Genomic DNA, 18,918 nt, shown 5'->3' with positions numbered 1-18,918 from the left:
TGTAATGCCATGCACACACTGAAAGTATACACATATTGTATTTGTGCTTCCTAAATGAATACTTAGTAACAGCATCAAAACAAATCACACATCTCTCCACACAGCTTTGGAAATCTGGTTTGATGGAGGCACCTCAAATTTTCACGCTTGACTTCCCCCGCTAAGCAGAGGACCTCTGTATTCAGGCTGAAAGGTTACCGGGATCATTAGCTGATGCTCTTTATGATACAGCTAATGATCACCATTGTTTGCCTTTACCACTCGAGGCTTTGTGAGAGATCCAGGGAATGAACATTCAAGCTTAGCATGTTTTTGACTTTATGGATTTCATTTATAGAATTTAATTTTTTATGCCTTTTCTTTGATGGATTTATAAACAACGATGCAGATTTAACTTTAAGCCAGTGGTGAATCACAGCTGTGCAAAGTGTGCCCCTGTGTTTGTGAAAGCAACGTGTTGCTGGAAATTTTTTCCTTGCTTAAGCACAACTCACTCATCAGTTCAGACTTTTCCAAAACACATTTAAAGGGTTCACAGCCTTGTGTGTGCCTGGGGCACTTTTGTTTGCCTGACACCATAAATGAGGAATTAAATCAGGGGCACTTTCATAGACATTTCACTCAACCAGGCTTATCATATATAACTGGTGCTTTCATACAAGAAAGACAACAGAAAGACACTTCTCCAGGGCAAAGAACATTTTTTATTCATTTATTGGAAGCCTTGAACCAGGGTGGATTATAAGCCTAAATAACTTTTGATTATTTTAATAACATATTCATTCTCAATTTTCAAACATACAACATTTATCCGAGATAAAGAGGGAAAATATCATAGACTAGCAGTCTGCATAAGACTGGCCTCTAACATGTAAGACCAAAACATCAGTTTATTCAATAGAATTGATTTACATTATCGTCAGATAACATTACATGAGACACTGTATATATTTATCCTCCTGTGTATTCAAGGTCCAGTCTCCAGGTCACTTGTAGTCAGCATGTTGGGATGGACTTTGGATTCAAAATTGTCAAAATTAACAAAGCAACAGATATACAAATACTGTTACAGCTCAGTATGAGCTGCTAACAACAAAGAACCACCTTTCTTTGGAAGACCTGCCTTTCAGTTAGCTACACTGCAGTATACTTGACTGAACAGACTGAATAAACACTGAGAGGCCTGATTGTTTGATGCTGGTGTCTTGGGTTCATCTCCTCTGGATTAATGTGAATGCACCATTGAATAGCTGTGTGTATCTATATAGCTATATTACATATAAACTTCTCTCTACCTGCCTGTGGTGGAATCTGAAAGGGATAGTGAGCCAATACATCACTCCCTTACCAAATTATTTACAAGTGAAGCTTAAATATAAACAGGTTTAATTGCTACCTGAAATGTGAGCCTGATTGAGAGACATAACAGCATTTCACATCTTATATTTATTGTTCATTTGCTCACATGTTTATACCTGCTACCCAATTAGGCTGTGGTCAAACTGAGATTGCATTATTGAAATTATTTATAATATCCCTCCCTGGATGTAATTTCATTACCTTTCAAAGGGATTTAATAGGAGGGCATATTACTACACATATCAAATGATGCATGATAAATGATTATATCTTTACTTTTGCTATTGGGAGTGAACTACTGGCATGAGTCTGGAATACTGCTTAGGCTTATGTTTCAGCTGTGGGCAGCCTGGGTAATCATTAGTGATATGGCTCTTTGTACACTGAGACCTGGATTTTCTCATTGTCCAAGTAAGCAATCACAGAACAGCTGTTTGTGCTCTGCGGCTGCAAGCAACAAGAAAAGAGGAGAGATCTTCCACGAAGCAGGTCATTACATGAGAACATGGAGTCACTGTCAATATTTGCACTACACAGACATTTAGGGGAACCTATTAACCCCATCTGAACCAGAGGTTCAGTTCGGGTTCTCTCTCTCACTGTTTAGGTATGTGAAGATTCTCACTGGCAGGGTTAACTGTGGGATGACAATATTTAGACTAATCTCTTACGACTGGGGTTCCTTCGTGTTTACAGACATCTTTAAAAAGGTTTTCTGGTCTCTCTGCTGCTTACATCGTCTGGTCTCCATCATATCAACACTCTTTACAACCCTAATTGGGCTTTCTTACTCATACATCCTTGTCTTGGATTTATAAATAAGGATAAATTCCTTCTACGACTGTGGATGTTAAAAATGTTAAACCAGTCAATCAGCCAATCATAATCAGTCATCAGACAGAGGCTATTGAAACAGAGTGTACAAAGCTGGTAGCTTATAGGCCTGATCATTAACATACTTGCAGCTGTAGCATAGCAACAACAGACTTGACCTAAGCTTGTAAAAATACAGTTGTAACAAATGTAGGTGAATTCACACAAACATAACGTAACTTGAAGTTGAAGAACAAGAGGGAGATTATCTTACTTCTATTCAGAGCATGCCGACTATGACTGGGATTTTACTACTATCTGTATGAGCATCATCATTTCGGAACCAGCAACCTCTGAACTCACCTGAGTGAATAGGTCTGAGTATGTGGCGCTTTTATCTGGTGTAAGCGACCGTGCTATCCACCCTTCTATGAACTCTGAGAGGTGAAGTGTTTGCTAAAGGTGTAATTCAAGCTTTCCTTGCTCGAGACCTCAGCAGACATCGAGGCTCAGGTGATCAGTCACTATAGAGAAAAGCGTTCAGATTGGGGAGACAAACAAAGACGCCCACTCCAAACACCTCTAGCTGCTCTGGTCTCAACTCCTCATCCACTCTCAAATCCGCTGGGAAGGCTTAAGCCACTGGCCAGGGTCACTGAGGTTGAAATAACACAGCTACTTCAGTTTGACCCACCAGATCAGGCCATGACCGCCATCCTTCATTTGATCTGCCAGCAGATATCACATCTATGGGCTTATTTAGTCCACTGACCGATTAATGGTTGTAACTGGATCTACCTATGTATGCTTACTATCTGTGTCTGTCTGTCTATTAGTGGCTTTTGGGTATTTTCAAAAGGTGCAAGGTCAGTTGTGAAAATAACTATAACCTAAGTGGCAATACTACGGAAGACTGTTATGTGTAATTCATTGTTTGCTTCAGTAAGGCTTGATAATGAATGACTGGTGTACAACAGGTCACCAGCAGTGAAATACATGTAGGCATCAATTATGGGTTTTGTTTCTTTGTGTATAACCACCCTCTGACTGTCACAGCCAAACATTTCATGGGTGAAATGATCAAATGTGACAAATTCTGTCTTCATGATGAAGATCACCCATTTGTTTCTGTATGAAGAGATTTGAATCTCTTTGGTCTCAACTGTATCATGGTTTCAAATCAATTTTTGTGCCACTTTGTGCGTAATTATCTTCACATGTGCAAGCACTCACAAGCGCTCTCAAATTATCCACATATTTTCATCTACGACTCAAATGTGGGAAGCGCATTTGAAGCACATAAATGGATCAGCAGCCGTCTAACCGCTGTACCATGTTTCCCAACAGCGATGCATCTCGGCACTGTCACACCGCTCTTTAATTTGGAGGATCTCTGCTCAGGCCTGAAACACCAGAAAGCAGCAAACACTCTCCAACTTGCTGCCGTATAATTAAAGAAGACATGTTTGCCTCACTAGTCTTGTCACACCAGTATAGAAACCCTTGTTAGCCACCAGCACTGAATTACAAGGTCTTTGTAGCTGGCCATATAACATTTGAAACTGAATTAAGTGTATGAGTTGTATCTGTGAGAGAAGGACACACACGCAGAAATATGAAGGGAAATTTGACGTATAGGAACCAAATGTAACATCACCGCCCCCCCCAAATTCTATTTATGGAGACAATTCCAATGTGCATAAAAATAGCATTCGATAATTGATTTTTTTTCCCCCACCACATGTAATCACATCTCTTCTTACTCAATGATTATGAATCTTGCTTCTGGGACTAAGTTATTAACAAGATGCTGGTTTAATTAAGTCTCGAGTTGCAGAAGCAATGTTTTGAATCAAATACTATTCTATGTCACTTGAGATTGGTGAACGCACACTGTGACAATTTTTTGAGGCTTAAATACAAAACAGCACTTAAAATGGATTTTTTTTATTAAATTCATGATGTTATAGTGTTGCATTTAGTACCTCCGACCCTTTTGCTTCCACACAGCTGACTGCTATTGGAAACAAACCTATAAAGAGCTTGAATGATGGGCAATTTTGTGTTCAAGCTCAGTTTAGATAGAATATGTTAATGTTTAATGTACTTTACGGATGTGTTTGTATGCTTCACTGTAAGTGTTTGTGTGGGCGTGTGCATCCACATAGTATTTGTAGCCATGAGCATTTGTGGCAATGAGCTTTTTACAGTGCATCTGGAAAATATTCACAGCACTTCACTTTTTCTACATTTTGTCATGTTACAGGCTTATTACAAAATTATACACACAATACACCATGCAGATCAAGTGAAAAAAAATTGTGTCTTTTAGATTTATTTATTTATACAAATAAAAAGCAAAAATATAATATACGTACGTATTCACAGCCTTTGTTTAATACTTGAAGTGCCTTTGGCAGCAATTACAGCGTACAGTGTATAGCACACCTTAAATTGGTGTTCCATCAGGTTGGATGGAGAGCATTGGAGTCCACTTGTAGTAAATTAAGTTAATAGGATATGATTTGGAAAGGGTCACACCTATAAAGGTCCCATACCTGACTATGCAGGTCAGAGCATAAACCAAGTCATGAAATCCAAGGAATTTGAGATAGGAGGTATTGAGGCACAGGTCGAGGGAAGAGTGCAGAAAATCTCTGCAGTACTGAAGGCCTGAATGCACACAGTGGGCTCCATCATCTGTAGATGGAAGACGTTTGGAAGTATCAGGACTCTTCCTTGAGCTATCAGGTTAGAAGGGCCTCAGCCAGGGAGGTAACCAAGAACCCAGCACTCCCTTTGACAGAGCTCTAGCATTGCTCTTTGGAAAGAAGAAGACTGTCCAATCATTTCTGTAACGCCCCACCAATCATGTACGGTAGAGTGGCCAGACAGAAACCAGTCCTCAGCAAAAGACACATGACAGCCCGCTTGTCCATGAAAACTATGAAAATATCACAGAAAACAAAATTCTCTGTTCTGATGAAACAAAGATTGAACTCTTTGGCCTGAATGCTAACCATACCTGGCCAATGTCATCCCTACAGTCAAGCAAGGTCGGGGCAGCATCATGCATTGTGAATATTTTTGGCAGCAGGAACTGTGAAACTGAAGTCAATTCAGCAATCTGCAGAGACATCCTTGATGATAACTTGTTTCAGAACACTCTCGACCTCAGACTGGAGCAAGGGCTCTGCACTGACACTCTCCACCCAACCTGATGGAGCGTGAGAGGTTTTGTAAAGAAGAATGAAAGAAACATCCCAAAATAGGTATGCCTAGCTTGTTGCATTATATTCATAAAGCAAACAAAACAAAACAAAACAAAAACTTGAGGCGGTAATTGCTGCTCAAGTTGTGCCAGCAAAATATTGAGCAATACTCAGTGAATACTTGTGTACATATTATATTTTTGTTTTTTATTTTTAATAAATTTGACAGAATTTCAAGCAAACTTCTTTCACTTTTTCATTAAAGGGATTGTATATAGAACTTTGATAGAACTTTGAGGGGGGAAATCTATTTTGGAATATGGCTGTAACATGGCACATGGCACAATGTGGAACAGTTAAAGCCCTGTGAATATTTTCTGGATGCACAGTGTAAAGAAATCAGAAAACTACTATCCCCATGTAATGTTTGTGCTATATGTGTAAGGTCGGGGGGGTCCTATTTCACTGCAGGGCAACCTGCATGTGACGAATAAAGCTTTGATTGATTGATTGATTGATTGATTTTCATCTTTATTCATTGTATCTTCATGCATCCAAGGACAGACATGGCTGGGAGATTGCTGTGCATTTTGAGGGTCTTGTTGCAGGATGTAGCGTCAGAGGTCATGGGCCAAAGGGGAATTTCAGGTTCCACATCTACAACTTTGCCCAGACTGTCAGGGCCGCTGTCAAAGTGGGCAGCCAGCCGCGCTCTAATGTGAATTAGCAAGACAATGGGGGAGTTGAGGGGCGGGTTTAAGATGGGCTTTGATTTCTCAGAGATTTATAGGCGTGATGAAATCAGCTTTGAATAAACAGGGTTTGGCCATTTTCTCTATCGTTTAACTACATCTGAAGGCTCCAGGGTTTGTTACGGGGGACAAATACTTTGGATAAAATGGCAGAAAATCTAAAGAGAAAGAAGAAAGGCGGGCTGCAGCTTCTTCTGAAGTCCACACATGTCCCATTCGGGGACCCATCAGCTGGCTGAGGCCCATTGTATGTTCTGCTTCACGACTATTACTGCCTTTCCAGAGAAATTCCCAACTAAAGACTTAGGGAAATTATTCTGATGTGTTCCTGGGATACCAAGAAAACATTTGGCTGCCAACATGTAAAGGTCCTTGGCTGCTGTTAAACAGTTTAACGCTAAAAAGAGTGAAGAGTGAAGCATCCTGGTCTTTATCAACCAGTTAAACAATTTTGATGTATGTATACCTCAACCACATTACCCAGTGTATAGTGATAAGGGTTGCTTCCTCTCAATCCCCTCTCCTCTATCCTCCATGTCCTGCAGTAAATACTAAGTGCCCCCAGTGACCCTAACAGTGATAAATAACCCTTAAGGTTAACTACGTTTCAAATGGAGCAGTGAGGCCATTATAGGCCTCCAGAGTTTTCTTGACATCCTCAATATGTTATCTGTATGCCCAGGGACCTTTACCAGAGTAACATTAACTGAGCTCTCTTTTGTGTCCCGATGAAGTTGGAAGAGCTCTTTTAACCCAAAAACCTGAGAAGAAGTTTTCAATCTTCCGTCTAGATGTTTTTACACATTCTGTAAGCATAATAAGTCTTGGTATAAAACGCATGCATTGCGTGTTGAACGTGACACGTTTTGTGTGTTGTGAATTGACCTGCATTTATTACTGAAGGAGCACACGTGCATACAAGTGTCTGCAGAGATAGTGCTGGGTAATGAATTCATGATAACTGCAAATTGATGTCTTGAAAGCAGCTTTGCATTTATCTTTCTCGGTTACCGAAGTTATCTTTGAAAACGTCTGGAGACTGGAGATGTTGTGATTCATGTCAGAAGTAACATGACATAAAGTGTCACTTCTCCTGTAAATGCTGATGGAAAAAAAAAAAGACAAATAGACAGCGACGATCAACCACATTAGTCGGGGGGAAAGTGGCTGTCAGGAAGTTCAGCAATAATTTGGATAAACACCATCTGCACACTGTAGTTTTATGCAATTTAGAGCTTTCACCCATAAACTGATGTGAAGTGCAAGATATCTACAGACTCTTCTAGATCAAAGACAGGAGCCTGTCTCAATACACTGCGGTGGCAACTTCTGAGAGCAAGCACGAGAGAAGATTAGCGTCATATTACCCCAGTACATATGCTTTAAACAGGAAACAGAGTGTCTTCTTCATGATTCGAAAAGCCAGTAATATAACCTACGCCGTATGTATAAAACAATGTACGAACTTCCAGCTACAGCTTTGTTATTTTCTGAAAGCCGTAAAAATAAATCTGGATTATCCTACACCAGGGACATTAAACTCTTTGTAGTCCAACACCTCCAAATTCATCGTCTGCCATTTGTTGGAAAATATATGTACTGAAAATGTTCCAAATGTGTGTATTTGTATTTGCAAAGCAGACAATTAACACCCTGAGTTCTCTCAACACTTGCAATTTCAACAGTATGTCACAGTGAAGCTACAAAAGCACAAAAGCTCCATATGTTACAACTTTGAATAGAAAAAAAAGATTTGAATTTCCACATATTTACACTTACTGTGTCCTCACAGCAGAAATGGCTGTGAATCTTATTAGATGATGATGAAGAAGAAGCTATTTATGAGTTCACTGAGACACTTTTTACCCTCTGCACATTTAACACCCATGACCTAATGGACAACAAAAGTGTGTTGCAGTCACCACCTAGTGGCATGGCATCATTGTCTGCTGACAGCTTTCTCTTTTTTTGACCATGTTACATTTGTGACAGGTTCTGTCATACACAGCTCTATTGCTAACTATGGACAATGCATGTCTAAGTGCACTTTTGCATCATACGCTGATATGAAATAACTGAGTTCCACCAGCAAAAATCATTAAATATGTCAAGATTTATTTAGAAGTAGTGGTATTTTTTTAATCTGATCAATCTTACAAAACCTGGGAAAATTCTGACCACCCTTGAGACAGTCAACTTTTTTGTGTTATTTTACACAAAGCAGTTAAGCACCCAGACAATTAATGATCATGGAAAAAGAAAAATGTTCTGACCACTGCTTATGATTCCACTAGGTGGTGACTGCAACACACTTTGTTTGTTGGGTCCTTTATTTTTGCTCCTTCAGACTTGTTTTTATGGTAAAATGATTCATTAAGCTTTGGTACTCTTTAGTTTTGTGTTAGCATACAATTTAAAAACAAATGTTGAGACAAAATTAGAGAGGCAAGGCTGAGATGGTGGCTATATCGGACAAAGGATGCTAAAGATGGAGCTGTCAGACACCAGGAACAGAGGAAGACCACAGAAAAGATTTATAAAAAAGTGAGGGGAGACATGCAGTGGATAGTAAAGACAAGGTGAGACAGAGGCAGGCAGTTAGTGTGGCGACCCCTTGAAGCAACCAGGTGAAAGAAGACGAAAAAAGCAATAAAAATGATGATCAATCACATAATTTGTTAATAATTGGCTTATCAATAAATGGCACTCAGACCGTTAAATTAATGTAGTAAGCAATGCTATTTGGTTAGGTTTAGGGAAAAAATGTGGGCTTGGGGGTAAAATACATCCATTCATGAGATTAACTCTGTATGTATTTAATAATCTACAACAGAATCACTGATCAGTAATAAAATCTTTATTACAATTGTTTATCATTAGCAAAAAATATATTGCTGTTTAATTGTTTTATGTGCCTCAGTATCATCAGAGTGTAATGTTATCTTATCAGCTCATAAGGACTACAATAAAATACTAATCATAAAGCAATGTGTTGCCCAAACAAACAAAAGTAAATAAAATCATAACTGATCATTTGACATGGTCAAATCATGTTAATAAGTAAAAAGAATCTTAAACTTATTCTTAGCCAAATTGAATTTTTAAAAAAAGATATAGCATATGTAAATCTACTAGTATGCTTTCAATATGTCACATTAAATAGAAATGATGCTGGGGAGAAACTGTCTAAGCAAATTCTAAACAGATCAATGTCTTTTTCTGAGGCACTTTGCACTATTACATTTTTCTTGTATTTTCCCCCTTTTTTTATTTTGGTTTATCCTCAGAGATGCTGTTGAGACATTCTTTCCTTAACCGCGTTTTAGTGGGATCTTTGATTTATGCTGTTTTGCTGAAATAATGTCTGCATATGGTGCCAAGTTTCCAGAATTTGATAAGCACGTCCTCGAAATGTAGCCAGGTGGAGCTATTTGCATTCATAAAATTGCTTGTTCTCATTTCACCCATACTTGACAATCAATGGGAATTAAATGAAAGCTACATGAAAAACTGCAGCTCAGCAGTTTACCTCCATAGCGTTTACTTCCAACTCTATGAATGAACAAGAGAGAGACTCCTAACTTTTCAAAACCTTTGATTTACATGATCGTTTAATCTGCACCATTCTTGCCACACACCATGTAAATATAATGTAGCACCATGCTTACATAGTGAAAGTATTTATCACGGTAGTTTGTGGCTATGGTGAGCACTCTTATTCGCAGGCATTTACGTGTTTTGTGTGTCATAGCGCCACCAAGAGGTACAAAAATATGGTGTAAAGACACAATAGTGCCATTTCCTAGTATTCCCTATACTACTAAAAGAGTGCAGATAGCCCATCCTACGGACTTCTGTGAAGCGTGCACATGATTAAACCTTTCAGCGACAAGCAGATTTATTTTCAAAAGGTTTATTTAGAATATTGACAAAAAAAAAGGCAAACTCGAGTTTGTACAAAAGCAAATTAATCACAGGACATGACACACTTGCAACACAAAGTAGGCTATACAGTTCAAGCATAATAATAAAAAAAAAGAAAAGAAAAAAAGCACCATTTTTAAAACTAGGTTACAAAATGCAAAACATTTTTATTTGGTATATCAAGTACAATGATAAGTCAGGAAACAAAACTTCATGAGTATTAACACTTATTTTCAATTTTGAGGGTTTTCTTACTTCCTTCAAGAATTAAACAGATTAAGTAAGGCACATGGATCAAAGCATCTGACAGTTAAGACATAAAAACAATGTTAAAAAAAATAAGAAGCTTGATATTCTGGCTTTTGAAGCGACATCTCTTTGGCACAGCTGCATGACTTGTGAAAGACACAAACTCTATCACATAATTGAGCATGACAATGTTAACTTGACAACATTATGTACACAATGTATGAAAAAATGTTATAAATATGTCTAAAAACCACAGACACTATGTACATCTTTGTACTGAAGCAATGCAATGTTATTCATCTCATCACCGATGATGGATTTGTTGAAATCAAGTGCCAGCATGCATCAAAAATCAATATGTCACCAATGCATTTCCAAACACACACTGATAACACAGCTGTGGTGTTGAAAGAAAAAAAAAACCTGATGTGATGTTTTCAGAGAAATAATGGATACTGAAATACAGCAACAAAAACAAATTATTTTGTGTTGGTGACACATGCACTTTTGTTGGGATGTCAGTCTATGGTCTGTGGGTAGTAAGCACAGTGCGCTGTTGTAGTAAAGGGCCTCCTAACTACCCTTCCTTATTTCTCCTCCCCTGATTCTTTCATTCTTTCTTCCTCAGGACAATATAAATTAGGCCACTGATGAGACACATAGGGAAAGCCACCCAAGCCAGCACATACGCATACCCGAAGTTTGTATGGGTGCCATCATCTGGACGCATCACAGTGTAGATGATTGCCCCGCACATCACAAACACACCTAGGAAAGATGAGAAGAGAGTTGAGGGGAATCTGAAGGAAATAGGCATGAATGTAGATGATCTCACCACTCCACCCATTTCTTCTCAGGGTGTGACTGTCAGCATGTGATGAAGTCATACTCACTTGCTAAGATCTGGAAGATGGCAGTGAAGAAGAAGCGTCCGCCCTTAACTAGTCTGAACAGCTGATATAAAAACGCAATGAGGGAGAAGAAGCAGAAGAGCACTGACAGGATCATGAGAGCTTGCACTGCTTGGATCCAGTCTAGGAGGCAGACAGAAGAGATGAATAGCATGAAATTTAACTTGTGCATCACTTTTCAGTAACAAAGCACGCTGCATTTTGTTTGTTTTTCTATAAACATGAACAAACCTTCATTGCTGGATGGTTGGCAATGGTAACCTCCATTGTTTGTTGAGCATTTGTACCATAGATCTTTGCCACTGTTGTCAGCTACAGACCAGGCCTGATAAACACAACAACACGGAACCATTTAACCTGTTACTGCTGTACGTCCAGTAGCAATATTACAAAGTAATCAATCACTGAAACAACTCCTTGTCTATTCAGATCACATCCTCATGCTCCATTCTGTATTTTTCGCAATTTAAAAGTTGACAAAAGGTCTCACAGAACTTACACTGGCAGCTGTCGACACGATGAGGAGAATGAGAATGATTACGTGCAAGATAAGCACTCCAAGCAGGATGAGCAGCATTTTTTTTCAAGTAGGTCTGCAGAAAAGAGAAGACATTTCACGTGAATTTGCCATTACACCAACTCTCTTCTAGGTGTGTTCACTAGCCTATCTCCACGCCAGAGGGCGGCATTACCTCACTTATGCATCGACCGCAATGTTTACCTCAATGTGAAAGTATTCCCTTACATTCAAACACAGGGCGAAGAAGGGAGGACCATTGACTATTTCCCGAAGTTAATAATTAATGTCGAGTTTAACGTCGAGCTGCACAAATTAATCTATTTTTGTCAAAGTGAATCAAAGTATTGAACTTTCGATCTATTTAAATATCCAAACGACGTAACTAACTGATGAAAGCAATACGGGTTTGCATAAAAAAAGTCGTTGGCTAAAAACCTGACCATGAATCAGCTGTCTGTGTGAGTAAGGGAGACGGTTTCTCGACTAATCGGGAGCAGGCTGCTGGAAAACAAACTCAACCCATCTCTATGAAAAACATTCCAGAAAAGTACCGCCATGCGCGAGCCACAACTTTCCCTGTTTGGTAATGTCAAGTACAAAGCACCTAACTTTAAAACTGGGAGAGACGAGCGAGACTCTCAGGCAAAGTCACAGCTTCAAACGGTTTAACGGGTTTTGCGTCATAAAAGTAAAATCCATGGTCGAGTCCTGCTGTATGAGGGTAAAACTCAATGGGGGAAAAATGAGATCACTGACTATAACAAGAGCATGGAAAAAGCAAATATATTAATCCCACTTACAAAAAAAAGGCCAATCAAAAGTTGTTGGAGTTTTTTCTCCGTTTAACGGGTCGAGCTGAAGAGAAGAGCTGGGAAAGTATCACCTTGCTTCTGCTTCGCGACTCTCTCTAGATACTATTCCAGATGTAGCTCACACACCCCAGTCTGTGTCTTTCTCCGCCTGAACACCGCCCTGCAGGCCCTGCACGTCACCAGAGGCCTACTCCTTTCTTTTCCCCCTCTGTCTCTCTCTTTCTCTTTCCTCCCGTGGAGGCCCATCAACGAAAGTGAAATCTACAGGACTGTAGTATAACCTGTGGCACTGCTGAGCAAACCTAAAGACTTCCACAGACACACAAACAGAATTCCACACTTTCCAAAACATTAACATAACCTGCTGATATAAAACTATGTAGAGTTGGTTTATGATCTAATGAGTCATTCATTACATCCACAGTGCTCATTCATTTTCTTATTTGTACAATGACAGTCATGATTCTTGACTTTGTTGCATTTGATTGCAAACAAAACTCATTGATCGTCATAAAACACACGTGTACACGTGTGTGTATGTGTGTGTTTGCACGTGAACCAGCGAGGTGCTCTGGGGGCCCAGAATGCCTGTGTGTGTGTGTTTGTGTGAACTGAGCCTCATGTGTTGTCTCTCCAAGTCTATGAAGAAACAGGGGGGTTTGTCCAGTGCCAAAGGGAATTAAAACAGTGCAGTGTTTTGGTCATGCTACACTGATGGAACGGCTTGACTCGAGGTCCATCGATGGGTTACTAAGATTGCAGATCAAAGCCCGTCAGAGTTCTGTATCGCTCATTACACTGCGGTCTCGTGCCATTTCCTCACAGTGACAGAGCTGTAAACCCAAATTAAGAATGGCAGTGAAAACAGCGATAAAAGAACAAGCGCACACTGCTGCTTTGAAACCATCACAGTCCAAACGTGATAGTCATCACCTGCTGCAGTCAGAGAACACAGCGCGTGCCTGCCCTCTTTCCTCTCCCTTGCTGTTCTTGGCCCATCAGGTGGATTCCTGTGGTCTGTGTTTGTAAACACGCAAAGGGATGAACTGTGGGCTGCTGTACAGCCTCCCTGTGGGATGCCCAGTGAGGCAGCACTGTGTGTCCTGGCAGAGCTGGAGAGGCAAAAAAGAAAAGAAAAAAAAAAGAGACAGCTCTTTGACAACCGCCCAGACCACTGGATGGACGTGCCACTGTTTATGAAGATGTAATTGGTGCAGTGGTCAGTGGGGGCAGGCTTTGCCAGCAGCAGGAGAAGCAGGAGGAAAAGATGAACCTGGCAGTGCAGCTGGAGCAGGTGTGAGAGAAGCTTACAAATCTCACTGGTGTAACACTAGTCTGTGGTCAGGGAGAATTCACAGGCAATGCAGTTTTGTTACTTATAAAGAGGATACAGAGCAGGAAGGATAACGCTGGATCTGACTAAAAATAGAGAAAACTTCAAACAATAATAGGACATGAATTATAAAGTTAGATTGTTGCTGCTGCTGTTGTGAAATCTCCTAATGCAGTATAGGTGATGCATTCCTTAGCAAATGAAGCATTATTGCAGTGAGCCTTAATGTGCCCCACCCTTTACTTTTGATTTAATAACCTCTAATAAGAATGCAATAAACATTTCATTAATGAAGCTGTCGGATTTTTAATCATATTTATAAAAACGGACAAAAATTGGTTTTCTAATGAAATTTTTATGTGGCTGTTTGATGTTTTAGTGATGAATATTTTAGTGTGAAACACACACTTGGACTACAACAGAAGAAGAAAAAATCCTCACATACTCTGGAATGCTGTAAAAGCTACTGCTGCTCGCTTTGACTGATTACTTGGTTCGCTCAGTGATGACTCAACTGTAACCCTGTTGAGTTGTGATCTCTGTTACATGGCTGATAGCAAACCCAAAGCCATCACCCCCCCCCCCCCCCCCCACCCCCCACCACCCCAAAAAAGAACCAAAACAAAACACAAGGCTCGTCCTTTTGTAGAGAGTGATTACAAAGCAAACAGGCAGAAGCAGCTCAAAACCAGCGACAACAGTGCGAGGTTATTGCGGCTCGGCAGTAGCTGAGTTTAAAACTGGCACACCCTTTTAATTAAGACTTTCACTAAAAGTGAGATATGTTAGATGGCTGTTTAAAATGTCAAAATTGCAAGGTTTTTGGCCATTTACTGCGCATGCTCAGATTTATTCTCTTAAATAAACCTCACTTATTTGTGAGACCTACTCACTTCAGGCAAAACAGCTGACCTGAAACCAAACCACAAAGGCGTCACAATGACTCTACTGTTTGGTTTGTATTTAGTTTTAATACAAGATTAAAGTAACCTCACCACAACATGCAGCATCCCCAGTATGAATGACTTTATTTGCATTGCTGCTGACATCTTTATCTGCATGTATTTAACAATTTCCCCTACCTACCTACCTACCTACCTACCTACCTACCTACCATTTTCTGGATCCAGTGTTAATCTCAGAGCTAGGTGAGCACATTCTGCGTTTTCTTTCATGATGTTACTTTCATTTTCGTTCTTATATTCTCAAAGCAGACATATTGAGACTCAAGTTTAGACTTGTGATGAGCTGGATTAACTGGAACAGTTTGCTATTTTGTGATAAAAATGACTCAGCCTCAGCTCAAGCCCAACCCAGTTTTACAGCACTGGTCTCCACCTGCAGGAGTGGCCAGGGGGCTTTTGGGGCTGCTTCATCTCCAACAGGAAACATATGAGTGAAGGAACAGTGACACAACTGGGGATTAGGGTTTGGTTTTGGATGTGACCATGAATTGGCTGCCTTGAGGACACATTAGTGGGACAGCTAATAATTTTACATGTGGGAATATGAAGGAATGAAGGAAGCCTCTCCACCTATGGGACGTTGAGGAAAAGAAAAAGGAAAAAAAAAATCACATCTTTGGCTCATCACAGCTGGAAATCATTGGATGCTTTTCTGCACTATTCACAGAACATTTTGTTCATTTTCACTGCTCGTTCTGTTGCCTGCTTTAATCGAGATTCATTTCCAAACATATGATACTATGTGAATCCGCTGACAGTGACATTCCTCTTACAGATGCTGTTTATGTTTTCCAGGATGTTCATGACACTTTCTTGTGTTTCTTAACCCTCAGGGCTGAACTGGTCTTACCCTGTGTTCGCTGTTTATGTTTTACACCGCTGAGTGACTATCAAATGACATCCCATAGACAGAAAGAGCTGAAACGGAACGACAAGTTGACCTGTGTTAAAGGTTTGCATGGTAATGTGTTGACACCCAGTGACACCAACAGCATGTTGACAATGATCCTAAATACGCACGTTGAAAATATGGCCAGGCTCTATAATACACACCCCTTGTCGTCTCTTTTGTTTTAAATTTCAAAACTCCAGGAAGACCCATAACTGAGCTGAAGAGATCCATTGGCCGGGTGTTAAATCAGATAAAACAGGCCATGTTTAAAAGTGATTAGGGCTGTTGTTTCCTTCCCTTTAGAAAAGGCTCTGTCCTTCCCTATCAAGAATCAACAACCAAATAAATGAGAGACATACGGCATGACAAAATCCAGATTGTGGCACCCTAGTGATCCTAAACATGTGGTAATCATTAGCCCCTGGCTTCCTGTTGGAGTCGATGTCATCAGGACACACATCCCAACAGGCAAGACTGTAACACAGACTGTTGCTTGGAATCAGAGTGCGACTGGCCTCCGGGGGTTTAGAATGAAGCAATAAAAACTATGAAAGAATTCAATTTGAATTGCTTTGCTCTCCTTTCTACTCGGTTCTCACAGCTCTGATATCTGTGGATAAGAATTTAAGTTGCGTCAGACATGCTCTATTGCTATTTTTTTTAATTACAATCAAATATGTTGCAATAAGCAGTCGTGATCATATGATCCAACTGCTCTGAGATCTGCAGATCTGTAGCTAGAATCCACTACAACTCTCAGAGAAGAAACTAATTCCTGTGTACTTGCTATCAGAAGTTTACTCATTCCAGTTGCTGTGTTATCTTTTCGAAACTGTAGCTGTCCTTCTTTGACAGCTAACATTGCAGCATTTCTTTCACAAGCTGCCAACTGAGATTTTATGAGAATAAAGGTGCGTAGAAGGAAATATTTTCTTTCCTGAAATGCTGCCAGCACTTTTGAAGCTTTTGTAAATCGGGTTTTCCTGGAAGAAGTTGCATCTAACTGGCTATTATCTCACTATTTGTTGCAGCTTTGTAGGAATTATCCGCAGAACTGCTTCTGAGGTCAAATGCCGTGATATACCAGTGTAGAAACTAGAGTTCATTTACTTCTGAAGGAAGATGTGTTTACATAGTTCATCAGACAGGTTTCACACACCCTTACTCTTGGCCGTGACTTTTAATGAATTCTTTACACAAAACAGCAGAGCTCTTTATAGGACAGTTAACAAAGGCCAAGCTATCAACTTGTGTGGAAGAAATGAGGAAAAAGAAAAAAATTCAAGAATACAATCCTCAGCATGCTGTTAAACAGGTATCTCTCCAGATCAGATTCACTGCCTAAGCTATGAGTCATGCCTGCTGAAACATGAAACCAAACTTGATAGTGGAATCCACAATGCACATGGTGCTCAGTTCAGTCTCGGTTTAGAGAGTAGTCTGTCTGATCGAATGTTAGCGAATGCGGTGATACCCATACATATGTGTTGGGTAGCCTAGAGACTGTGGCCTGGCCAAAGGAAACTGTGGCCTTGCTGTAAAGCCTGGCTTGAAGCGGAGATGGTGTATGTGTGTGTTCATCTGTCTGCATCAGTCTGGGCGGCAGCCCAGAGCAGCCACTCATAGAATATCTGCGCCAAACCCACTGACAGCTCCTCTCAGTGGTTGAGTGAATGAGGAGGTGAGGATGGCCTGATAAACTCTGGCAGACACCTCAGTGCATCAGCATGTTCTACAAACATACAATCCACATACTTAAAAACATCAACAAACTCACAGCCAGTCTAGCATTTTTTTCACTTCTTCCCTGACCCCAATATGCCTCACTTTGAACTTGCTACCAGGATAACGCTCAGTCTGCTGGTCAGTTCATCTGTCATTTTATGTAAACGTATTTTAGTCATTTTTCTCTGAATTAAAGTCCCGGATGGACAAATCCTATCATTTTAACCAGAAGGCTCACATTTGTAGCTTTGAGTGAATTGTGCCAATAATAATAAATTGTTTTATAATAGTACATCAAGAAGGCGTTTATGTCGTTTACTGATTATTGTATCTTTCTAACATCAAATAAAACTGCTATATTGGTTTATGCGTGGGAAAATTATTACTTTGGGGCCACAAGTTGGAAGAAATGAAATTGTGACCAAATCTTAACAGGGTACAAGATATTGAATTTGACTTTGGTGAGTATTGGGAACTTACAATAATCTCAAAGCAGCCCTGAGCCTATGCTGCCACATAGGCTCCCTGTAGGATCGATATTTTCAGTGCTGTTTTTCCACAACCAATTCAATCTATGCTGGAAATTGAAAGTATAGTTTTACTAGTGGTGAGTAGTTTAGACCATAACATAATATTGAATTAATATGTGACATGAAAAGCTTACAGGCTATCCACGGGATAGCCCCTGTGTTGTTCTCCAGGACTATTTTGATGGCCAACACACAGATTCACAATATGCCAAACCTTTAATGAGGTTTTAATGAAACCACAAGATTACTTTAAAGAAAAATAATGTCCTCTCCCTGAACTCTGTATGCCTTGCAAATATGTGAAGAAAGTCAGAAAGAACATCTTGATCTATACAGCCTACACCATCATCCTATACTGCTCTGGGAGGATTTAAGTCATAACAGTTCCCGCCCACTCTGTGGGATGTATTGTTGTGCTTTACGCATTCCAGATGAGACCATAGCTTATCCCCCCCCCACACCCATTTGAGAGTTTCAAAACATCTGTTCTTTCGAGTTCCTCTAAGAAATGAATTTTACCCTTTAAAGACTAAAAGTAGGGTGTGGTCAAGAAAAATGATGCAGAGCTGTGAAGAAAAGTGATTCAGCTTTCCATTTTTAAAAAAACATTTATTTTATTCAATAAAAAATGGAAATGAATGACTGAAAATGCAAACTAAGGCAGTTTCCATGACCCCAAAACTGTGGTTCCGAATGTGCAGCCGGAAAAATTACATTAAATCCCATACTTGGTTATACGGAGCAGGCAAATGGTGAACGGCAGAGAAGAAAATATACATGGCAGCTTGGACGGAACTCCTCACTTTTTCGGGGTTGTGGGGGATGGGGTGGAAAGGCTTAATTGAAGCCAGGGCTTGTTTTTATATTTTTCCATTATAAAGTTACCCTTTCAAAACAATTACCTGGGCTCCCATTACACTG

General features: G+C 39.9%; 1 protein-coding gene across 1 annotated transcript; it reads right to left on the bottom strand.

Annotated features, from left to right (window-relative positions):
• Positions 1-10,033: 10,033 nt before the first annotated feature.
• On the bottom strand, positions 10,034-12,699 carry pmp22a (peripheral myelin protein 22a). The gene is made up of 5 exons (XM_004559482.4): positions 12,541-12,699; positions 11,720-11,813; positions 11,452-11,545; positions 11,203-11,343; positions 10,034-11,077 (listed from the first exon to the last, which is right to left on the bottom strand). The coding sequence occupies exons 2-5, from the start codon at positions 11,795-11,797 to the stop codon at positions 10,920-10,922; spliced, it is 471 nt and encodes a 156-aa protein (XP_004559539.1). The 5' UTR covers positions 11,798-11,813; positions 12,541-12,699; the 3' UTR covers positions 10,034-10,919.
• Between the last annotated feature and the right edge of the window lie 6,219 nt (positions 12,700-18,918).

This window comes from Maylandia zebra, linkage group LG4 (assembly GCF_041146795.1).
Source record: "Maylandia zebra isolate NMK-2024a linkage group LG4, Mzebra_GT3a, whole genome shotgun sequence".
Lineage (NCBI taxonomy): Eukaryota > Metazoa > Chordata > Actinopteri > Cichliformes > Cichlidae > Maylandia > Maylandia zebra.
The sequence above is the reverse complement of the archived record's forward strand: the minus strand, read 5'-3'. Positions and strand labels throughout refer to the sequence as shown.